This window comes from Lactuca saligna, chromosome 2 (assembly GCF_052625555.1).
Source record: "Lactuca saligna cultivar CGN05327 chromosome 2, ASM5262555v1, whole genome shotgun sequence".
Classification (NCBI taxonomy): Eukaryota; Viridiplantae; Streptophyta; class Magnoliopsida; order Asterales; family Asteraceae; genus Lactuca; species Lactuca saligna.
The window spans coordinates 12863869-12886408 of record NC_136418.1 but is presented as its reverse complement, the minus strand read 5'-3'; the positions used below and the strand labels follow the sequence as shown (position 1 = coordinate 12886408).

The following is a 22540-nucleotide window of genomic DNA, read 5'->3' as shown; positions in this document are numbered from 1 at the left end:
TTAGTTTAAACAATTGGCCACTGATTGAATTGATTAATTTTCTAAGGGTTAGTAATAGTGAACATGAATCTAACCACTATAGTTAGTAACCAGTAACAATTAATTTATCATTTTATTATACAAATAACCATAGGAGTGAATTGGTTGGACCTAAATAGAAACTCTTTATTAGATTTGGTGAATTTTTACTTGTTTTTAGTTGTTTAGTTAATCACTTGCTAGGTGGTGTGTTTAAGTTTCTAGTCTTGTAAAACTAGAGAAAAACCCTTTGCTTCTATTACTTGTTTAGTTAAAATTAGTTATTAGTTTAATTTCCGTTCCCTGAGTTCGACACCCTACTTATCCAACTATACCACTAAAAGAAAGGTTCACTGTCTTTGTGTGCTAAATTTATATTTAAAAAGTATGAATAAAACCAGTGCATTTTACACACGCATCATGGTTCTTCCTTTTGTTTCTCCTTTAGCGCTTATTTTGTTAAGCACTTAAAGGCTTAAGAAACTCAAGAATATAAGAAGGAACTAGCATTTTAAAATGCCTTATTCTTGGTTGTGGATACTTCTAGAGAAGATCATACTCTTTGATCTTGCAATTTACTTCAACACCCTAAAACCAAGTGGGTTCAAAGGCTCCAAAAGGTTGTTATTCTTAAGCATCTTATGGTTGTTTTTTTATATCACTAGTTTATAACCCGTGATAACCACGGTTATAAAATTAATTAAACTTTCGTATTAAAAAATCAAAATTATTAATCAATTATTTTAAATAAATTATTACTTAAGGAATATTTTTTTAGTTATATAAAATTATAATCGTTGACTTAAATAAATATGTGGAGTTATATCATTTTATAATTTATATTAATTTTATTTTATTTTTTAATCTAATGTTATTAATTTAATATAGTTAAAGGAAGAAATTTTAAAATTTTAAATTTAAAATGAAGAATCAATTATTAATTTAATAAAATTAGAGTGAGAAACTTAAAATTTGAAATTTTAAAATAATAATTAATAGGTTGACAAATGGCATTATAAATGATATATAACATTAATGAGGGGTTCTAATTGCATGACACTTGTCAATATGAGATTAAACCTATTCTTTTATTAGAATAGGGATTCTAACCTATGTAAAAGGACCCTTGATGTTTTGTTTAAAAATTCTTTTAAATAAACAAGTTATTTTATAAATGTTTCCTTTGCGGTTTTTGTGAATAACACTCTATTTTATGTATCAAAACTCATCAACAGTATCAAAGTTATCTTTTATATGTTATGATGATTTTTTATGTTTGATGATCTTTAGTTTTTTTGGAGAACATGAATAGATTTTTTTTTTTTTTGCTAAAGAAATATCCATATTTGTTTTCTTTAGCAACTTGTAGTTTGAAAGTGTTTATTTTTTATATAACCATTTTCCATGCTTTTTTATTATATAAAAGTTGCTTTAGAAAAAACAAATTGTTGTTTGTTAATATGTTTAATATTGTGTATAAACAAGCCATTAGGACATTTGTGGTTGTTATTTATTTATTCATTTGATGATGTAATAGATACATATGTATTATTTCATATGTTCATTTTTATGTGTAATAAATTATTTTAGTCTAGTTTGTTTATTTAAAAAAAAAACATAACAAGATAGAGCAATGAAGACTTTATTAAGACATTGAGTTGTTAAAGATCTTGAAGTGTCATAATACGTCATTTAGAAAATGACTTAATAATTGTTGTGATGGCTCACACTAATTATCCCGAGAAAATAACTTTGTTTATATACTTTATAATGCATCCTTGTGGATTTTGGGTCACCTTATATATTTGGATTATAAAATAATGTTCAAGATGTTTTATATTTACTTATGGGATAGAGTTCACCTAACCATTTGTGAAATGTAGTTCACAAGTTTTTTAAATGGATGATTTAATCAAGTATCTTATGTGGTAAAAGTCACATAAGCATTAGAGAGTAAAGGTATAGATGGGATTAACATGCCATTAAAATATATATATATATATATATATATATATATATATATATATATATATATATATATATATATATTTTGGATCCCACTATTACTAAGAATTACATATGAGTTGTAACTGGTTATGACAACCTACGATCAACAAAATCACATGTGTTGTGGGTCACCGCCTTAAATTATTTTGGGTGATGTGGATCTTAGGTTTTCAATCTTAATTTAAAGGGTAACTAATTTTAATAGAAACTATATCAAAAATATCAAAATGAATCTTATTATTTTCTAGATGACTATCCCAACTATAACCACCTCATCACTCACCATCAGATCCATCCTTGTAAAGGAAAAACTAAGCGAACCCAAATTTCTTAATTGGTTCAAAAAACTTAGGATTATCCTCAAACTTGAGAAAAAGTACTATATCCATGATGAACCTATTCCATAATAGCTCCCAAAAAATGCCACCAAGGCATTGAAAGTTGCTCAGGAGAAACATGTAAAAGATTCGACCGAAGTTGCATGCATCATGCTTGCCACAATGAGCCCTGAGCTTCAAAAAAACTTTTGAGTTACATGAAGCATTTGACATGATTGAACAACTGAGAATCATGTTTCAAGTTCATGAACCTCGTTCTATCTCGGATATGGAACTATCTCAATATCATCTTCATCTCGGTTGAGAAGTGATATTGGAATCACTTCTCCATCTTTGAATCACACTTCTAACATTTCATCTCTGAATTAGGATATCTTTGAATTGCTATGTCATCTCTGAATCTCTTTGCATCATGGATTGTCTAAGGACACTTTCATGTACGAACATGATTCAATTAACTTAAAAAGCTAAATAAACAAAGGTTTAACTACTTTTATTAACTTAAAATTGAACAACACGAATCTAAAAAACAATTAAAATTAAAATTATTGGTTTACCTGCTTTGGTAACTTCAAATCTAACCAACCAGAGGCTAAAACACAATCATTCAAACATGATTACGAGAATCTATAAAACGTTTTGAAAGTGTAAGAATCGATTGATACTTGGATGATGATCGACAATGTAGAATGAAGGTTTTCACGAAACTCGATAATTATTAAATGAAATTGAAGACACATAGCCAAAAATTCGAAGATTGAAGTTGAATTTTTTAGTTTACAGCAAGATTTGTCGTCAATCACAACATCTTATAAATTTTTTACAGAAATATGGAAGGAATAAAAAGGAAGAAGTAAGAGGAAAAGAGGAGAATCTTGATGTAAATCAAGTCAGTGTTTAGATGTGAACTTTGACCATAGTACCCTCGAATCATTTTCCCATAGGAAGAAAAAGATAAAAAGTTCCAACTAATTGCAAAAATATCACCGCCTATTTAATTAGAAAAAAACAAAAATCTAAAATAATCACAACCACACAATTTTTAAGATTAAAAGTTTGGATTTGTCATTGCAGTCCTCATCGATTCCACCTGTTCCTAAGTCTCTATTACAAGGTAAACTCTTTGGATTTTTCTAGGGCTTTCCGGTAGGGATAATATCATAAAAAGCCTTTATTTTGGCAGAAAATATTGGTTTTACCCACTAACGGATTTTTGGTTCGTTTATGTCGCAAATTTGTCACTTTTTTGTTGGTTTTGCAATTTTTACCTATAATAGCAGGTTTGCATGTTACCATAAATATTATTTGCGAAAAAACTCTTAAGTTTATAAATATTTTATAAAAAACCCCTTTAGATTATAAACATATAAAATATAATTATATATTCACAATTTGATAAAACTAAATAGTTTTTAAAATTTAAATATCAAAAGTTTATATCAAACCAATATAAATTTACCGTACTTATATTACGAAACCAAGACCAAAATATATTTTTACCTTTAAATACGATAAATTTTATATTGGTTCGATATAAACTTTTGATATTTAAATTTTAAAAAATTATTTAGTTTTATCAAAGTCTAATTATATTTGTTAATTAATACTTAAACATTTTAAAGCAAAAAAAAAATTGTTGTTAACTATGCTATAATTGTTAAACCTTTTAAACATATAAAATATATATATTTGTGTTTTATAAATAATAACTTATACAACTATATTTATTTTTATAAAAAAATATGATATATTATTATTTCTGAAATTCAAACCTGTTAAACATATAAAATATTTTTTCCTTTAAAAGATAATTGCATGGAAATAATCTCACTACATAGTGACTATGATCACCTCTAAAACTGCATTACGAGCCATGAGTATATACTATGAATCCAAAAAACTACGTAAATCACGAATAATAATAAGATTAGACAAACATAATCACACCAACGACTTATCTTGAGAAGAATTTGAGATGTTACTTAACATTTGATGAGCACATGCCAAATATTTTATGGTAGAGTTGATACAAATTGGCCATAAGGAAGAAGGAATGTCAATACCAGAAGTAGACAAGTTTGTTTTGGTAGTAGCAAAACTTTCGAAGACAGCTCCCTATCGAAATATATTAACCTTACTAAGAAATATATGTTATGTGCCCATACCCATGCAACCCACACGTGAAGAAGCCAAGGAGAAGTAGTATATTATTTACATGGTTAATTACTTATTGGTCCAATTTAAGTATTGCTTTGTTTTTCCTGTTTACCTAGGAGTTAGGATTGTGCTATAATAAAGGAGATTATGGGGATGCCCAGGTTTCCATGTGTTCAACTTTTTAGGAAGTAGTGGTTTACGTGTATTGTTTCTCTTTAAAGGGGAAAGACCTTGATGGGAAAAGGGATCAGAAAATTGTTTCAAGAACCTTCTCTCTCTCAACTTCTCTGTTTCTTCCTCACCTTCTTGATCACTGTCTTTCCGATTGATCTACAACGGTGGTATCAGAGCAGTGGTGATCTATGGAAACTCGAAAGAAATCTCAAACTGATTTCCAACAGGAGACTGACGAGCGATTTACTAAACATGACGCCATGTTAGAAAAAATCATGGGTGACTTACAGCGGTTGACAAGCAAGCACGACAAGAGAGACCACAATTCGTCGGGATCTGCATCTAGCAGTGGTAACCCAAAACCTTACTTTAAATTACACTTCCCACATTTTGGGGGAGAGGATCCCAAGGGATGGCTTTATCAGGCTGAGCAGTACTTTGAGTTCCAACGAGTTGAGAAGGACGATCAAGTTCAGCTAGCATCGTTTCATCTAGATGGCATTGCACTCCAGTGGCACAGGTGGATCACCAAATTTTGTGGTCCTATGACATGGATTGAATTCTCCCCGGCCATTTTGGGATGATTTGGACCCACTGATTATGATGATCCAGGAGAGGCATTATCCAGACTAACACAAGTAACCACTGTCGCTTTGTATCAAGAAGCGTTTGAAAAACTATCACATCAAGTAGATGGATTACCAGAAGTATTTTTAGTGGGTTGTTTTATAGGAGGATTGAAAGAAGAAATTCGATTGGAAATTAAACTCAAGAAACCCAGGACCCTAACAGATGCAATCGGCATGGCTCTTTTGGTTGAAGAAAAACTCAATCTTCAACGTAAGGTTTCGGTGAGTCAGAGACCTCCAACCGAATCCCTACCAGCCCGATCCACCACCGCCCAAGGAATACTTGGCCCGGGTCCAACCCAACGATTCACCCTACCTGCATCACAATCGATCCGTCGGCTATCACAAGCCGAGGCCCATGAAAGATGAGAGAAGAGGTTATGCTACTACTGTGATGATCGATACATGCTTGGTTACAAGTGTAGTAAACCGCAATTGTTCATGATCAGTGATGTTCAGGACGTCGACGAAGGGAAGCCTCTTGACGATACTCAAGAACAAGTTACAGATGATACTCATGCAGAGATCTCGTTCCATGCAATTTCCGGATCCATTAATCCTCAGACTATCAGATTGCCTGGAAAAATCAAGAACAAGGAGGTCGTGGTATTCGTAGATGGGGGCAGTACCCACAACTTTATTGACCAAGCCTTGGTTGACCGGTTTAGTCTTGTAGTGGAGAAAGATACGCCCTTTAAGGTGGTGGTTTCCAACATGCAACATGTTACTTGTTATGTACGGGTCCGTAATTTAACAGTCACAGTCCAAGGTTACGTCATCTCTACTGATTTTTTTGTACTTCCGGTAGCAGCTTGTCCAATAGTGCTTGGGGTTCAGTGGCTAAAAACTCTAGGACCAGTTGAAACGGACTACGACCAACTGACGATAGGGTTTCATGTGGGGGGATCATCATATAAGCTACATTGTTTAAAGAGTTCTGAGTTAGCTGCTTTGAAGGCTCACGAACTAATGGGGGTACATGGCACTGCCTTATTGCTCCAGATCAGCCCGGTCCCTATTATGGACCCGCCCGAACAAACTCCTTTACCAGACATTCAACAGGTCCTAAACCGGTTTGAGAAGGTCTTTCAACAACCCAAGACCTTACCCCCTCCAAGGTTCCACGATCATGGAATTCCATTACTTCCAGGAGCCCAACCAATGAGCAAGCATCCGTAGCGACAACCCTATCTACAAAAGGCTGAAATCGAGAAACAGGTTCATGAGTTACTTCAATAAGGGTTGATTCGACCCAGCCATAGTCCCTTCTCCTCACCCGTTTTATTGGTTAAGTAATCCGATGGCACATGGCGGTTTTGCATCGATTATAGGTCCTTGAATGATCTCATGGTAAAGGACAAATACCCGATTCCAGTGATTGATGAACTACTAGATGAGTTACATGGTTCTCGATTTTACTCCAAGCTCGATCTATGCTCCGGGTATCATCAAATCCGAGTACGTGATGAAGACATTCACAAGACAACTTTTAAAACTCACGAAGGACATTACGAATTTGTTGTAATGCCTTTCGGCCTTACCAACGCACCCGCCACCTTCCAATGTCTAATGAATGATTTGTTTCGATAGTACCTTCGTAAGTTTACTCAAAAACTCTTGGGGAACACGTGCATCATTTACAAATCGTCTTGGAAATTCTGGCGGCTAACCAACTCTTTGCAAAAGCTAGCAAATGTTGTTTTGGGGTCAAACAGGTCAACTATTTGGGTCACGTTATCTCAGTCGACGGGGTGGCGGTTGAGTCAGATAAAGTCCAAACTGTGTTATCTTGGCCCACACCTACCAACGCAAAAGGAGTTCTTGGTTTTTTAGGGTTGGTCGGCTATTACCGCAAGTTTATCAAGGGGTTTGGGAGTATTGCAGCTCCCTTGCACAGGCTCGTGGGGAAGGCTCCCTTCCAATGGGATGTGCTTGCTGATCAAGCATTCCAAAACTTAAAAACGGCTCTCACAACAGCACCTACCTTGGGGTTACCAAACTGGTCCCTTCCATTTACCTTAGAGTGTGACGCGAGTGGAGTGGGTATTGGAGCCGTTCTTACCCAAAATGGAAGATCACTTGCTTATTTTAGTGCCCCATTGAAAGGAACCATGTTGTCATGGTCAACCTATGAGAAAGAAATGTTGGCGGTGATTAAGGCGGTTCGTAAGTGGCGACACTACCTCTTGGGGCGCACTTTCATGGTTAAAACATATCATTTGAGCTTGAAATATCTTTTGGAACAACGTATCACTACACCAGCTCAAGCAAGATGGTTACCTAAACTCTTGGACTACGATTACAAAATTGAGTACAAAAAAGGAGTTTCAAACAAAGGAGCTGATGCTCTTTCCTGACGACCCGAGTGTCACTTCTTGGCTATTTCTCATCCATGTTCACTTATTTGGGCTGAAATTCAGAAAGATATCAAAACTGATCCTTATTATTCATCATTACCTTATTCACTATCGGGTTATTCACAGAAGAAAGTATTGCTTCGTGATGGAGTATGGTTTAGAGAAGGGGCCATTTTGCTCAGTCCCACTTCTTCATTATTACCTACTGTTTTGGAGATGTGTCACTTGTCCCCTGAAGGAGTCCATTTTGGGTTCCACAAGACCTTGGCCAAGGTCAAGCAAAGTTTTTGGTGGGTTGGATTAAAAGAAAAGATAAAAGAATTTCTGTGCGAATGTTCGGTTTGCCAACGATATAAGAAAGATAGTATGAAACCGGCGGGCTTGCTACAACCCCTGCCAATTCTTGAGCGAGTTTGGGAGGATGGTCATGGTGGTAGTCGACAGGCTCTCAAAGTATGCTCACTTTACACCCTTGCGACACCCGTTCACAGCCGCCACCATTGCCCGGGAATTTGTGTCTAATATCGTCCGACTTCACGGTATTCCGACCACAGTTGTGAGTGATAGAGACAAAGTTTTTAGGAGTTCGTTTTGGCAAGCTCTATTCATATTGTAGGGTACCAGTTTATGTATGAGCTCAAGTTACCACCCTCAATCGAACGGGCAAACAGAGGTTGTCAATCGCACGATGGAACAATACTTGCGGTGTTTTGCTGGGGATAAACCCAAGAAGTGGGTCGAGTGGCTACCGTGGGCGGAGTACAGTTACAATACCTCGGTTCACACCTCAACTAAAATGATGCCTTTTCAAGTTGTGTATGGACGAGCTCCCCCTAAGTTGATACCTTATGTTCCGGGTACAACAAATGTACAAGCTGTTGATGAGTATCTTCGTGATCGAGATGAGTTATTGAGTCAATAACGTGTTAATTTGTTGGCAGCTCGAAACCGCATGAAAGTTCAAGCAGATCATCACAGGAGGGAGTTAGAATTTGAGATAGGGGATTTGGTCTTTGTGAAATTACAACCATACCGGTAAACATCCGTAGCGCACAGGGGGTCCAATAAACTTAGTCCCCGTTTCTTTTTTTCATTACCGGATTCTCAATAAGGTGGGGCCAGTGGCGTATCGGGTTGAATTACCACCTGGGTCACTTATCCACGACGTGTTCCATGTCAGCTTACTTCGACGATGTGTTGGCCCGACTCCGACTCCCAACCTAACACCTATATCTGACTCGGTCCTACCTTCCGCACAACCCCAACCTGAATGTGTCTTGGATGAGCGGGTGGTCCAAAAAGGGAAGTATCGACCCAAAACAGAACTTTTGATCAAATGGATACGTCACCCTCGAGACGATGCCACCTGGGAAACAAAATGGCGATTTGCTCGATTGTATCCTAACTTTCACCTTGAGGACAAGGCGAGTGTAAGTGGGGTGGATTGTTATGTGCCCATACCCATGCAACCCACACGTGAAGAAGCCAAGGAGAAGTAGTATATTGTTTGCATGGTTAATTACTTATTGGTCCAATTTAAGTATTGCTTTGTTTTTCCTGTTTACCTAGGAGTTAGGATTGTGCTATAATAAAGGAGATTGTGGGGATGCCCAGGTTTCCATGTGTTCAACTTTTTAGGAAGTAGTGGTTTACGTGTCTTGTTTCTCTTTAAAGGGGAAAGACCTTGGTGGTAAAAGGGATCAGAAAATTGTTTCAAGAACCTTCTCTCTCTCAACTTCTCTGTTTCTTCCTCATCTTCTTGATCACTGTCATTCCGATCCACAACAATATATTAACCTTACTAAGAAGGAATGCCAATACCAGAAGTAGACAAGTTTGTTTTGTCACTTTAAGGTTCCTTAATTACGTATTCGAGACGATTATTAAAATTTATAATCTTAAGGGTTTCTTTGCGAGATATATGTAAACTTAAGGGGTTTTCATAAATAATATTTCATGGTAACCTGCTATTACAGGTGAAAATGACAAAACCGACAAAAAAAAAAAATAGCAAGCTTGCGGTATAAACAAACAAAAAATCTGTTGGAAGGTAAAACCGATATTTTCAGCCAAACTTAAAACTTTTTATAGCGTTATCTCTTTTCGGGTGCTCATATTCTCAAGTCTCAACACCGTTATATTGAAAAATCAATACTGCTCGTAGTTAATTCCAACTAATTTTACCTACAGATTGACACTATTTTGCTGATTCATTATTACAGTTGTCAAAAATAAATGCCATTGAATGCTCACATGTTCTCCCGTACTAGTTTCAAATCTAATACTTTTCTTCATCTTCTTTGTTCTAATGCTGATAATGAAAATGTAGATTTCATATATTTTTATATTACTTTGTTAGATTTTGAGGGGGGGGGGGGGGGGGGGGGGGGGGGGTAATGTGATTTGATTATTTTGACTTGTAGTTACTCATATTAATTCGAAAACCATTAAAGCAGCTGCCATTCAGTAATTCAAAGTTATGATCCGTACATGCTTTTTCTAACATACATCTAAGGCGATGTAGGTGAGAGTTTATGACACTTCATTTAAAGCTACTTGGATGTGTATATCTTTGGCAGAGTTGATTTTTCTTTTTTTGCACCTAAAACCTTCATTTCTGATTTTGGAAATAAATTCAAGAAAAGGAAATATCATTGTATTTTAGACAAAAAAGAGTGTTAATTATAGTCATAATCACATCATATATACTACTTAGATGCAAATGGGGAATTTTGTAGAAAATGAAAGTAGTTCCATGAAAGCATGATACTACATGCCGGAAATGTGGAATCCTTCATATATATATATATATATATATATATATATATATATATATATATATATATATATATATATATAAAACACACAGTGAAATTTTCCTTGTTTCCATTGTAATTCTATAATATATATGCCTACTAGCCTCCCTAACAAGCCTTAGGCCCTATTTCTCACTTTTTTTTTTCTGTTGCTACATAGATAATATATATAAAATATTTAAGAAAATAACAGATATACTGCTATAAAAATTGGTAAAAATTTATGACTTAATTGGGAAAGTCTTTTTTCCCTAACTGACAAATCGTTCTTTCTACATTAAAAAAAAAAAAAAGAAAAAAAAAAGACACTAGATATAGCTTATCCGATTAAGTTTTGGCAATTATGTAATACTATTCATTATTCCATTCATTTAACTTGAGATTCTTGAATACATTGTGTCTTATACCAACATATTTATTACAAGGAAAATACTACACTATTGAAGTTGTTTAGTTAAAATAAGGTATTGTACGATTTGTATGGTAGAGTTTTTGAGTGTCTTGTATTTTACCATGCATGGAAGTTTTTAAATTGATTACTATATTAGGGGTAGAGCTTAATTATAAGAAGTGGTACCACACTAAAGTATGTTGTTTGCTTCAATATGTTGAAAAAATTTCTCTTATAGTTGCATCTTTCTACCTTGTCCTGATCAGAAAATATTTCTTTTATTATGATTGTCATGTGCAAAGCTATTAAAGTCTACCAACAATATATTAAGAGTATTAATTACTAAAGTAGCTATCACATGATCTGGCAACTTACCCCACATGAAGTTTGCATATACTTTTACATGTTACTGAATAGTACTCTCTTGCAAAAGGGTAAAACGCTAAACACCCCTACAAACCGGTCTAAATGCAACAAAAAAAAATGCAAAATGCTTCATGTTATTTGTGTATTATAGCATCATACTTGTGTTTCTTTCTATTCCAACATTATAGATTTCAAATCTTTTTGTTGTTAAGCCATTTTATTTTGAAAAAAATTCCGTACCATACTTTGAATAATCCATTCAATTGTAGCAGTGTAAATTGTTTTGTATTTGGATGATATTGCTATTATTCGGTAGAATGTTGAAAATAAAATTGTGTAACGAAAAGAAATGGAAGCGGATTTCTACAATAAACAAATCAAGGTATATAAGTTGCAATTTCTTGCAAGTAGGTACATTCTTTAGCAACAAAGTTACTCAAAATCCCAATTTATGCCAATTTTCATTTCTTTGTAGGACCATTAATTTGCCTATGGTTAAAAAAAACATCTTTTTTTTTACCCTGATTGTGACTGATGATCATTTCCTTTTTTACAAGACCCTTCATATGTTCTTTTATGGAATGTACTCCATGCATTAATATTTCAGTGGATGTTAACAGTATTACCCACAAAGCATTGTTGTTATAATTTACAAAACTGGAAAATCAAGAGTTATTAATCCTAATTTGTGTTGGTTATTTGTGCATTCGCTTTCATCAGGTTAAACAGCCGACAAATTTGGTGCATTGGGTTTGTATTATTTTGTGGCCCATGGTTCTATGTGTAGCTATAGTCATAGTAGTTATTAGAAGAAAGACTAAATCATAGCTATTGAAGATTCCAGAAAAATGAGGCTATGTGCATAAAATCTTGATCCTTTTCCTTTACTAAAAATTATAGTAAATAATGTTACAAAAAAGAAGCCGAATTGTTAGTTGCTCAACTATTAACTGCTTCATTTATTGGCGGGAAATTGTCATCATCTTTTGCATAATGAAATGAAATTTCTCGCATTTCTTTTTTCATTTCCAACTCTCTCTCTCTCTCTCTCTCTCTCTCTCTCTCTCTCTCTCTCTCTCTCTCTCTCTCTCTCTCTCTCACACACACACACACACATACACACAAACATTCTCTTTGCAAACTGTCAAAATAGCTTAAAAAATGGGGGAGGTTGAAATTTTGTCAAATCAAGATTATGGTGAAAACCCAACTCCAAAGGTGGAGTTAAAAACGGATTCAAGTTCAAAAGCTTCATTTTCGGGGTTATTTTATGCAGCTGATAAATGGGATTTGGTTTTAATGTTGTTTGGGAGCATTGGAGCTTGTGTTCATGGTGCTGCTCTTCCAATTTTCTTTGTTTTGTTTGGTCGAATGATTGATTCTTTGGGCCATTTATCTTCACATCCTCATAGAATGTCTTCAGAGGTTTGTAAGGTAAAAAAAAAATATATGATCATTTTATTAAACTTTATTCATTCTCCCACTTAGTTAAATACTCACCATTTGCATTTTTTTTTTGTGTGTGTGTGTAGAATTCTCTATACTTGGTTTACCTTGGACTCGTTGTTTTTGTGTCATCATGGATAGGTACATTTCTTTCGCTTTGCTCTTATTCCCTTCATTCCATCATTACTTTTTTTTGAAACTTATTAGTTCCTTTTTTTTTTCAAACTTATTAGTTCCCTTTTTCTTGTTAATAGTGTTTATAATTCTAATATAAAGTATATAAGTATATAACATGCATTTTTGGTAATCTTTAAATATCAAAAATTTCCGCTTCATTTGTTCAATATTTCTATCTATAAATTCTATGAGTAATGATTATAAGTACTCAATTAATAATGTATATTTTATAAAAGAAAAAATAGGACCTAAATTCGGTAGGTCGGGGACTAAGATAACAAGTCAAAATGACTTGATGTCAAAACGTGTAAATATTTATTTTGGGTGAAATTGTAGTGGTTGTGTTGACCCCACTATCTTACTAATTTTTTATCTTTTTTTTTTTTTTTAAATTACTTTCACATATTTTTTTACAATTTATATAACTCTATTATTTTTTTCTACGATGTATTAAACTCTACAAACTTCAATAGAATATTACAAAAACTAATTTATATTATATATTTAAAAATTAAAATTATACTTTTTTTTCATTGAAGAGTTCAGTGGCTTTTAAACACCGAATCTATTGAATGTCAATATGACATCTCATAATTATAAAGTTTCATCCATTGAATGACACCTAAACTTGTCACTTCATTCAACTTTCTCATTAAATTCACAATTGTTGATGTTCTTATATTTGACGGATAAATAAAATATTTAATATGATTACTAATACATATATTTAAAATGGTGATTTACAGGTGTTGCATGTTGGATGCAAACAGGAGAAAGGCAAACAGGTCGTCTACGTTTCAAATATCTCCAATCTGTGTTGAGAAAAGATATTAAGTTTTTTGACACAATAGCCAAGGATAAAAACATACTTTTCCACATTTCTAGTGACGCAATACTTGTGCAAGATTCAATAGGTGACAAGGTATAAAAATAATAAATAAATAAAAAAAGAACTCATACCTATAAAATATTCGTTTTTCGGGTGTTTGGATGTAGATTTTGAAATTGATTATGCAATAATCTATTTTGGTAAATTGCAGGATACTTTTATTTTTTGCCGATAATTACAATATGTAACTCATTAAGCAACATTCTTACATTTTTCTACACATATATTCTAGTGTTTGATTTGATGCTATCTTCAACGAAACTGATTAGTAAATGGTGGAGTAAAATTTCTTAAGCACCCTTATCTTATCTACCACTTAAATAATCATTTTTTTTTCCAAACACTCACACCATAAGGGTGATTAATTACAACTTTAGAAGCATATCGATATGCTTTATGATTATTGTATATCACAATTCACATAGTCACTTTCAAAACAACCTTAATATTATTTGGACTATATAATTTGTTAAGTTTTTTATTGGATGAAAATGCAGATAGGCCATGGTTTAAGATATCTTGCACAATTCTTTGTTGGATTCACAGTGGGATTTACTTCGGTATGGCAACTCACACTTCTTACATTGGCCATTGTCCCACTTATAGCTTTTGCTGGAGGAGCTTATACAGTGGTCATGTCTACATTGTCTGAAAAAAGTGAGGCTGCTTATGCTGAAGCTGGAAAGGTCGCTGAGGAGGTAAATAAACACTTGCAAAAAATTTAATTATAATCGGTTTATATCAACTTGAAAAAATTATAAAAAAATTAGTTCTGAGGGTGTAGTATAGTTGCTATAACATACCCCACACACACACATTTTTTTTTTTTTTGGTATAGGTCAAAAAAAGATTTTTTTTTCTTTTCTTTTCATAATGCCTATGGTCTCTGTACTTGGTAAAATGGTTATTATGTCACTTATATGATTTCTTTGAGTAAATTACACGAATGGTCCCTATGGTTTAGGGTAATTTGCGCGTTTGGTCCTTAACTTATTTTTTTAACTCGGAAGGTCCCTACTGTTTGTTTTTGTTACGTGCTTAGTCTTTATCTTACCTAAAAAGACTATTTTTCCTTTGATTTTTTAATTTATTTAAATAAACACACCCCTAATCCCACCCCCTCACCTCACCTCACCTACCCCATCATTTTTTTTTCTTTAAATAATAGTCTTTTTAGATAAAACAGGGACCAAACGCGTAACAAAAACAAATCATGGGGACCTTCCGAGTTAAAAAAATAAGTTAAGGACCAAACACGCAAATTACCGCAAACCATAAGGACCATTCGTGTAATTTACTCGATTTCTTTACAAAAGTGTTATGTGGTTTCCATTGTTTTTGGTTTATGCCCATTTTTTTTTTTTTTTTTTCAGATTTTGGTCCATATTTCAAGGTTTCATTAAATTTTCTTTGTGAATGTGGAATGAATATTTTGCCCCTCATAGGTTTCATCACAAAAGTGTTATATGTTTTGCACTCTCTTTTTGGCGTATAGGTACAGAAAAGGTTTTTTTTTTTTTTTTGCAATTTTGATCTGCTTTTCAAGATTGCAGAATTTGAAGTGCACAATGAATTACGTGTCCACAATTTTTTTTTTTTTTTTTTTTTTTTTTTTTTTTTTTTTTTTTTTTTTTTTTGTAAAAGCCCTTTCATTACATAGCTAGGAAGAATCATAACATAATGTTAATAGCAAGTTGTTAATATAGTAGAATGAATTGTTTTTAGTGTCATTTTTCAAATCAAAGTATGCAAGACAAACTTTAAATCGGAGGGTACAATGAATTTCATCTTTGTCCCGTATAAAATGAGTACATTTCCATGTTATGTGTTTGCACTTTTTTTTAGTTCATGACCAAAAAATAATTGTTTTTTTTCAATTTTGGTACCTACTTGAGGGTTTCATAACTTTTTTTTTTTTTATCTTTGTCCCAAATAAATGACTATTTTTTCCCTCATCTTATTTTCTCTTACAAAAGTGTTATGGAAACCTGAAAAAAAAAGTTGTTTTTTGAACCTAAATCAAATAAAAGGTGAAAACTACATAGACCAATTTTGTAATTCACTCTCTTATTTTAATTTTTTTCACAATACACTTATTTTTTTCATGCCTAAGGGAGAACTTTGTTTTGTGTATATGGATTTGTCAGAATATATCACAAGTTCGTACTGTATATTCGTTTGTGGGGGAAAAAAGGGCAATTGAAATGTACTCAATGTCACTTCAAAATGCATTAAAATTTGGGAAAAAAAGTGGGCTTGCAAAGGGAGTGGGAATTGGGTTCACATACGCACTTTTGTTTTGCGCTTGGGCTTTACTTTTATGGTATGCGGGTATACTCGTGCAACACCATCGCACAAATGGTGGTAAAGCATTCACCACAATCATCAATGTCATCTTCAGTGGATTGTAAGTTCGCGTTATTAACTTTTAGTATAGTTTTTTGAACAATATATATATAGATTAGTAGTTGTAATTTCCATGTTTTAGCGATTATTTCACCCCTTGACTTTTTAAATTACTAATTTTCATGATTATCCAATTTTAAAAAGGGAAAAATACTGAGAAACACAACTTGCTTTCAACATGTTATTGATTTAGCCGATTAACTGTGTTTTATATACCATTATATTCTTTTAGTATATACTGTATATTGCATTTTTCGACCATGTGCTTATAGCAAAATCATGAATTGGGTCCTCCGTAGGATGTTTTTTGGTGATTTAATTAATCATTGTGATTTCAATATCTTTCAAATTTCAATCAAGTGCTCTTGGTTTCATTTTTCGGGAGTTAGTTGAACAAGACTATTTTACCCCTCATCTATTTTTTCTATTAATTTCTATTATGTCTCTATCATATATATTATTATTAACTGAAGTTGGTTCTTGTCGAGATGGTAGTGTGGTGAGGGATGGAGGGGGATGTTACCAACTTCAATTTAATAATAAATATAATATTACAAAAAAAAAAATAGAAACAAATAGATACATATAAATGAAGGATAAAACAGTCTTTTAGATTAACTCCGAAGAATGGAACCACTAGGACTTAATTTGAAAACATTGAAACAACTTGAATCAATAAACAGTGACCCAATTCATTTTTTTAACGAGAAATCAATATATTAAAAGCAAAAGCCAGTGGGGAGCTGGGCAAAATAACAGTGACCCAATTCATGATTTTACTATAAGTACAATCAAGACACAAGCAATTTACTCTTCTTTTTTAACCATTTAGAAAAATCAGTTTTCTATTATCATTTTATCGATTCAGTAACTTTTTATGATTATTACAATAATAGTTTTGTAGTTAAATAGATAAAATGAAATAGTTCAATGTGTAAATCGATAAAATGTTGAAATTATATCATGCTTTTCCGGTTACGTGATTTTAATTAATCTATTTCTAGGTTACAATAGATCAAAATATAAAAAATCACAATGTACTTCCACCATTTTATTGACTTACCCACTCAGCTATTTTTGTTTTTTTTTTTTCTATTTTTTGTGATTGTTAAAAAATAACTTGATGGCTGAATCTATTAACAGTTGAGTGGATAAAACGGTGAAAGTATGTTATGCTTTACCCATATCTATTTGTTTGTTTTCTATAATTAAAAAAAAAAAAAAAAAAAAAAAAAAAAAAAAAGTATCTTCAGCATTTTATCTGTTTAGCAACTGAACTATTGCTCTTTTAATGATTATTTTAATAATATTCTGACGGTTAACTTGATAAAAAAAAATATTTTATCGGCTATATGGATAAAATGGTAGAAAGACATTATACTTTTTGGCATATTGCCGGTATTAAAGTTATCAACAAGATAGGACTTAGAAAAATTTGTTTCTTTTAACCGTTAAAAAGTATAATTATTTAACCATTACAAAAGTAGTTAAGTAATATAAAGTTTTTTTGTATTTCACTTATCAAAATTGGTAACCTGGAAAAATGTTTATATCACCCACATAAAAAATGGGGTGATAAAGAAAAATATATTTAATCGTTAAAGTAAAACGGATTAATCACTATGAAAAATCTGTTACGTGGCTAAACCAATAAAATGGAAAAAATAAGTTGTGATTTTTTGTATTCCATCCAAATTTTAATTTAGTTTTCTAGAATTTAACGAAAATCAAAACACCCGGTTTTTGTAGTGCTCTTGGTCAAGCTGCACCAAACCTAGCAGCCATTGCTAAAGGTAAAGCTGCTGCTGCAAACATAGTAAACATGCTTGAAGAAGACATTGAAAGTACAAGAAAGTTGAATTCCGGAATGGCATTCTCAAAAGTGGCCGGGAATATCGAATTCCATGAGGTTTGTTTCGCGTATCCGTCTCGACAAAATACGGTTTTAGAAAATTTGAGTTTTTCAATCGGTGCGGGCAAAAAGATTGCAGTTGTTGGTCCAAGTGGTTCGGGAAAAAGCACAATCATTTCTATGATCCAACGATTTTACGATCCTATCTCAGGTATAATTTGATTATGAAACTATATTAATATGATTATGAAACTATATTATTTAAATTGTAGTGATGGTTTAAGTGCGCACATGTAACCTTTTTTTTTTTTTTTTTTTTTATCAATTTATGCAACCAAATGGTTTTCTATATGAAATATGCAAAGATGTTTCATTTTAGAACCAAAAGATGCACAATATCTTTTACATGTACTTAGATAGGTTATATAATTCGGGCCAGTTGCATAAATTGGTAAAAACAAAAATTGTAAATAAATTGGTACAATTGTGAAACACTATTGCATAAATATGTTTTCAATTGGTCTCACGTCATAAGATAATGATTTTCGGTTACAATGATTCATACATTGGTTATAAAATAAAACCTAAATGCATATTCCAAAGCTGTTTTGTCGTATATATAATTTAGAATAAAAGGCAAAAAAATTCAATTCATTTTTCGACTCATACTTGGGTTTGTTTAAAATGATTAAATGCAAGAAATAGGAACATAATTTCATTTATTTTGTTAATTATAACACTATACTTTTATTCATTCTATTACAACCTTTAACTTTTAGAATATTTGCATTGGATTCTAAAATCTACCAAATTATAGCTTTATACTTCCAACCTTTGTCTTATCAAGAATTTTACCTTTTTTTTTTTAAAACCATAGGTTAGTATATGTTTGGGATAGAACCTAAGATCACCTTGTTAGTAACTCTTTATTAGACACCTTGTTAACCTATCCAACTTGTATTTTACCTAATTATAGAAATGAAAATTGTTTTGTATTTAGATTACAGTATACTTTTCAAATACAGTGTGTTAATAAGAAAAATGAAAGTAAAATGTTATAATAAACATACAAATGAAACTAAGTTGTTATTTCTTCGGTTTAACACTTATTCTAATCTGAATTTCTAGGGCAAATATTGTTAGATGGCCATGATATAAAAACTATGCAGTTAAGTTGGTTAAGAGGGCTCATGGGGTTAGTCAGTCAAGAACCAGCCTTATTTGCCACAACAATAGCCGAAAACATTATGTATGGAAAACCCAATGCCGATATGGCCCACATAATCGAAGCCTCCATAGCCGCAAACGCCCATTCTTTCATTCAAAAACTACCGGAAGGCTACCAAACTCACGTCGGCGAAGGCGGAACCCAGCTTTCCGGTGGCCAGAAACAAAGAATCGCAATCGCAAGAGCCACAATTCGAAACCCTAAAATTTTACTTCTCGATGAAGCAACAAGCGCCCTCGATTCCGAATCAGAACACATCGTTCAACAATCGTTAAACACCGTCATGTCAAATCGGACCACCGTTATCGTCGCTCATCGATTATCCACAGTTCGAGATGTCGACACCATTATTGTTCTGAAAAACGGTCAAATCATCGAAAAAGGTAATCATTTGGAGTTGATCTCTAAAGGCGGAGAGTACTCCGGTCTTGTAAGTCTCCAAACCAATTCGGGTCAAACCGGGTCGAACTCAAACCCCCAAAACTCGCCAGATACTAACCGGACCAATTTCGAAGAGTTTGACCCGATAACCACAAATTTAAATACATATACACTCCACCCAAATGAGAAAAACCAATCGGCGTCCACATCTTCGAAGAATACACCGTCGATTTTGGACCTTGTGAAGCTTAATCAGCCGGAGTGGCCGTATGCGGTGGCGGGATCGGTGGGTGCGATTTTGGCGGGAATGCAAGCTCCATTATTTGCTCTTGGGATTACTTATATCTTAACGTCGTTTTATTCTCGTGATAATTCGAAAATCAAAGATGACGTGGCGCATGCATCGCTTATATTTGTGGCTGCGGGTGTTGTAACGATTCCTATTTATATGTTGCAGCATTATTTCTATACGTTGATGGGAGAACGCCTCACCACTAGGGTCCGTTTATCCATGTTTTCAGGTTCGTTAACTTTCTTAAAATAGAAAAAAAATTGTACATTTATTGTTATTGAAAAATAAAATTTGCAATATTTGCATAGAAATATCATTAAAAAATCGTAACCGGTTTATTTTTTTATTTTTTTCAGCTATACTAAGCAATGAGATTGGTTGGTTTGATTTTGATGAAAATTCTACGGGATCGCTTATATCAAAGTTGGCAGCAGATGCAACACTAGTACGAAGTGCATTAGCAGATCGTCTATCAACAATCGTACAAAATATAGCACTCACATTGACTGCGTTTGTGATATCATTTATATTAAGTTGGAGAATTGCATTAGTTGTCATTTCTACGTTTCCCCTTTTAATTGCAGCTTCCTTAACAGAGGTTAGACTTTATATTAATCATTAAGTAAAAAGAAACAACACATGACAATTTGTCTTTTGTTATGTTTGTAGCAACTCTTTCTTAAGGGATTCGGTGGAGACTACACAACCGCGTATTCCCGAGCCACATCCGTGGCTCGTGAAGCGATGACCAACATCCGAACCGTAGCCGCATTCGGAGCCGAAGACCGAGTCTCGACTCAGTTCGCCGCCGAACTCAACCGCCCCGGGAAACAAGCCCGTCTCCGCGGTCACATATCGGGAATCGGATACGGTTTTTCCCAACTCCTCGCATTTTGCTCGTACGCGCTTGGCCTTTGGTACGCATCGGTATTAATCCAACACAAAAATTCCAATTTCGGCGACATTATTAAATCCTTCATGGTCCTGATAATCACCGCGTTATCAATAGCTGAAACCCTTGCGCTCGCCCCCGATATTGTGAAGGGGACACAAGCACTCGGTTCAGTGTTCGAAATATTGAACCGAGTGTCTGCTATAAATCCCGACCATCGGGATTTATTAGCAGTAGATAACATTAAAGGAGATATTGAATTTAGAAACGTGAGCTTCGCGTACCCGACTAGACCGGAAATTAAAGTTTTGAATGGTTTAAATTTGAAATTAATGGCGGGAAATAGTTTGGCGGTAGTTGGACCGAGTGGGTCCGGGAAAAGCACCGTGATCGGTCTCGTAACGAGATTTTACGATCCCGATCTCGGTGCAGTTTTCATTGACGGTTTCGATATCAAGAAAGTGAATTTAAAATCGTTAAGGAAACGGATTGGATTGGTTCAACAAGAACCATCGTTATTTTCAACGAATATATACGAAAATATAAAATATGGTATTGAAAACGCGTCCGAAATTGAAGTCATAAATGCCGCAAAACTTGCGAATGCTCATGAATTCATTAGCCGGATGCCGGAGGGTTACAAAACGGAAGTGGGGAGCAAAGGGGTGCAGTTGTCCGGAGGACAAAAACAACGGGTGGCGATTGCGAGAGCAGTATTGAAAGATCCGTCGATTCTTCTGTTAGATGAAGCGACGAGCGCTCTTGATACAGCCTCTGAGAGACTGGTTCAAGAAGCGCTCGATAAGTTGATGGAGGGAAGAACCACCGTTCTAGTGGCCCACCGCCTGTCGACGGTACGTAATGCTGACAGTATCGCGGTGCTCCAGAATGGAACGGTGGTTGAGAGTGGGACACATGACATGCTTGCTGGCATGCAAGGGAGTGTGTATGCACATTTAGTTAGTCTTGAACAAGAGAAAAGCATGTAGTGTAGGGTATATATTTTTGGTAAATACTTAATTGTTGTTAACGTTAGAAGAATGATAAATTGATGGTATATTTGTGTTGCCATATATACCATACTGCAATGAATTTGTACCGTACAAATAGCAACTGCAAAGTGTTTCATGAATTTCTATCTTGTCACAACATTAGATGTAGTTTTTATCATATTTGATCGTTGCTTTCTAATCTTTGGGATGATATTCTTACCAAAAACATTTAAAAGTTTCAGTGCGAAATTGAAAAGGTTAAAATGTGAAAGAAAATTATGGTTTTACTTCTTTTATTCGATCAGAATAAGGTAAAATGATGTATTTTACTCGATATTTTTATATAATCAAACAAAGCCAATATTTTTGTTTAAAGACAACATGATCCAATATAAAATATGATAATATCAACAAGTAATATGAAAATCCCCGTGATTAATTCTTTTATAAGATGGTTATTATGAAAACTATTTTCAATGGGTTTAAAAATGAAAACTTATGGTTTGAAGATTTGGATGTTACATATAAGTAAAAAACAACCATAATTGCAGTATGAAGGTTAACAAATTACATAATTTGGACCTAATTTAAAATCGTATAACATAATAGCATAAATCAAAAAAAATGAGTAAACTTTGATGCATAAATAAGCAATTAGGCTAATGGATGTGAGCAACATGTTAAGGGGTGTTATCACACTCAAACGTTGTCACCTCATATGTCATGTCAAAC

General features: G+C 33.6%; 1 protein-coding gene across 2 annotated transcripts; it reads left to right on the top strand.

Annotated features, from left to right (window-relative positions):
* Nucleotides 1–12091: 12091 nt before the first annotated feature.
* Nucleotides 12092–21948, top strand: LOC145030708 (ABC transporter B family member 13-like). 2 transcript variants are annotated; one of them, XM_078979106.1, is made up of 9 exons: nt 12092–12687; nt 12786–12840; nt 13623–13798; nt 14263–14463; nt 15913–16172; nt 17921–18234; nt 19152–20153; nt 20281–20522; nt 20594–21948. In XM_078979106.1, exons 1-9 carry the CDS (start codon nt 12415–12417, stop codon nt 21803–21805), a joined length of 3735 nt encoding a protein of 1244 aa, XP_078835232.1. In that variant the 5' UTR covers nt 12092–12414; the 3' UTR covers nt 21806–21948. The 2 variants fall into 2 exon arrangements, with proteins under 2 accessions (XP_078835232.1, XP_078835233.1); XM_078979107.1 differs by lacking the exons at nt 12092–12687; nt 12786–12840 and having other exon boundaries at nt 13623–13661.
* The last annotated feature ends 592 nt before the right edge of the window (nt 21949–22540 follow it).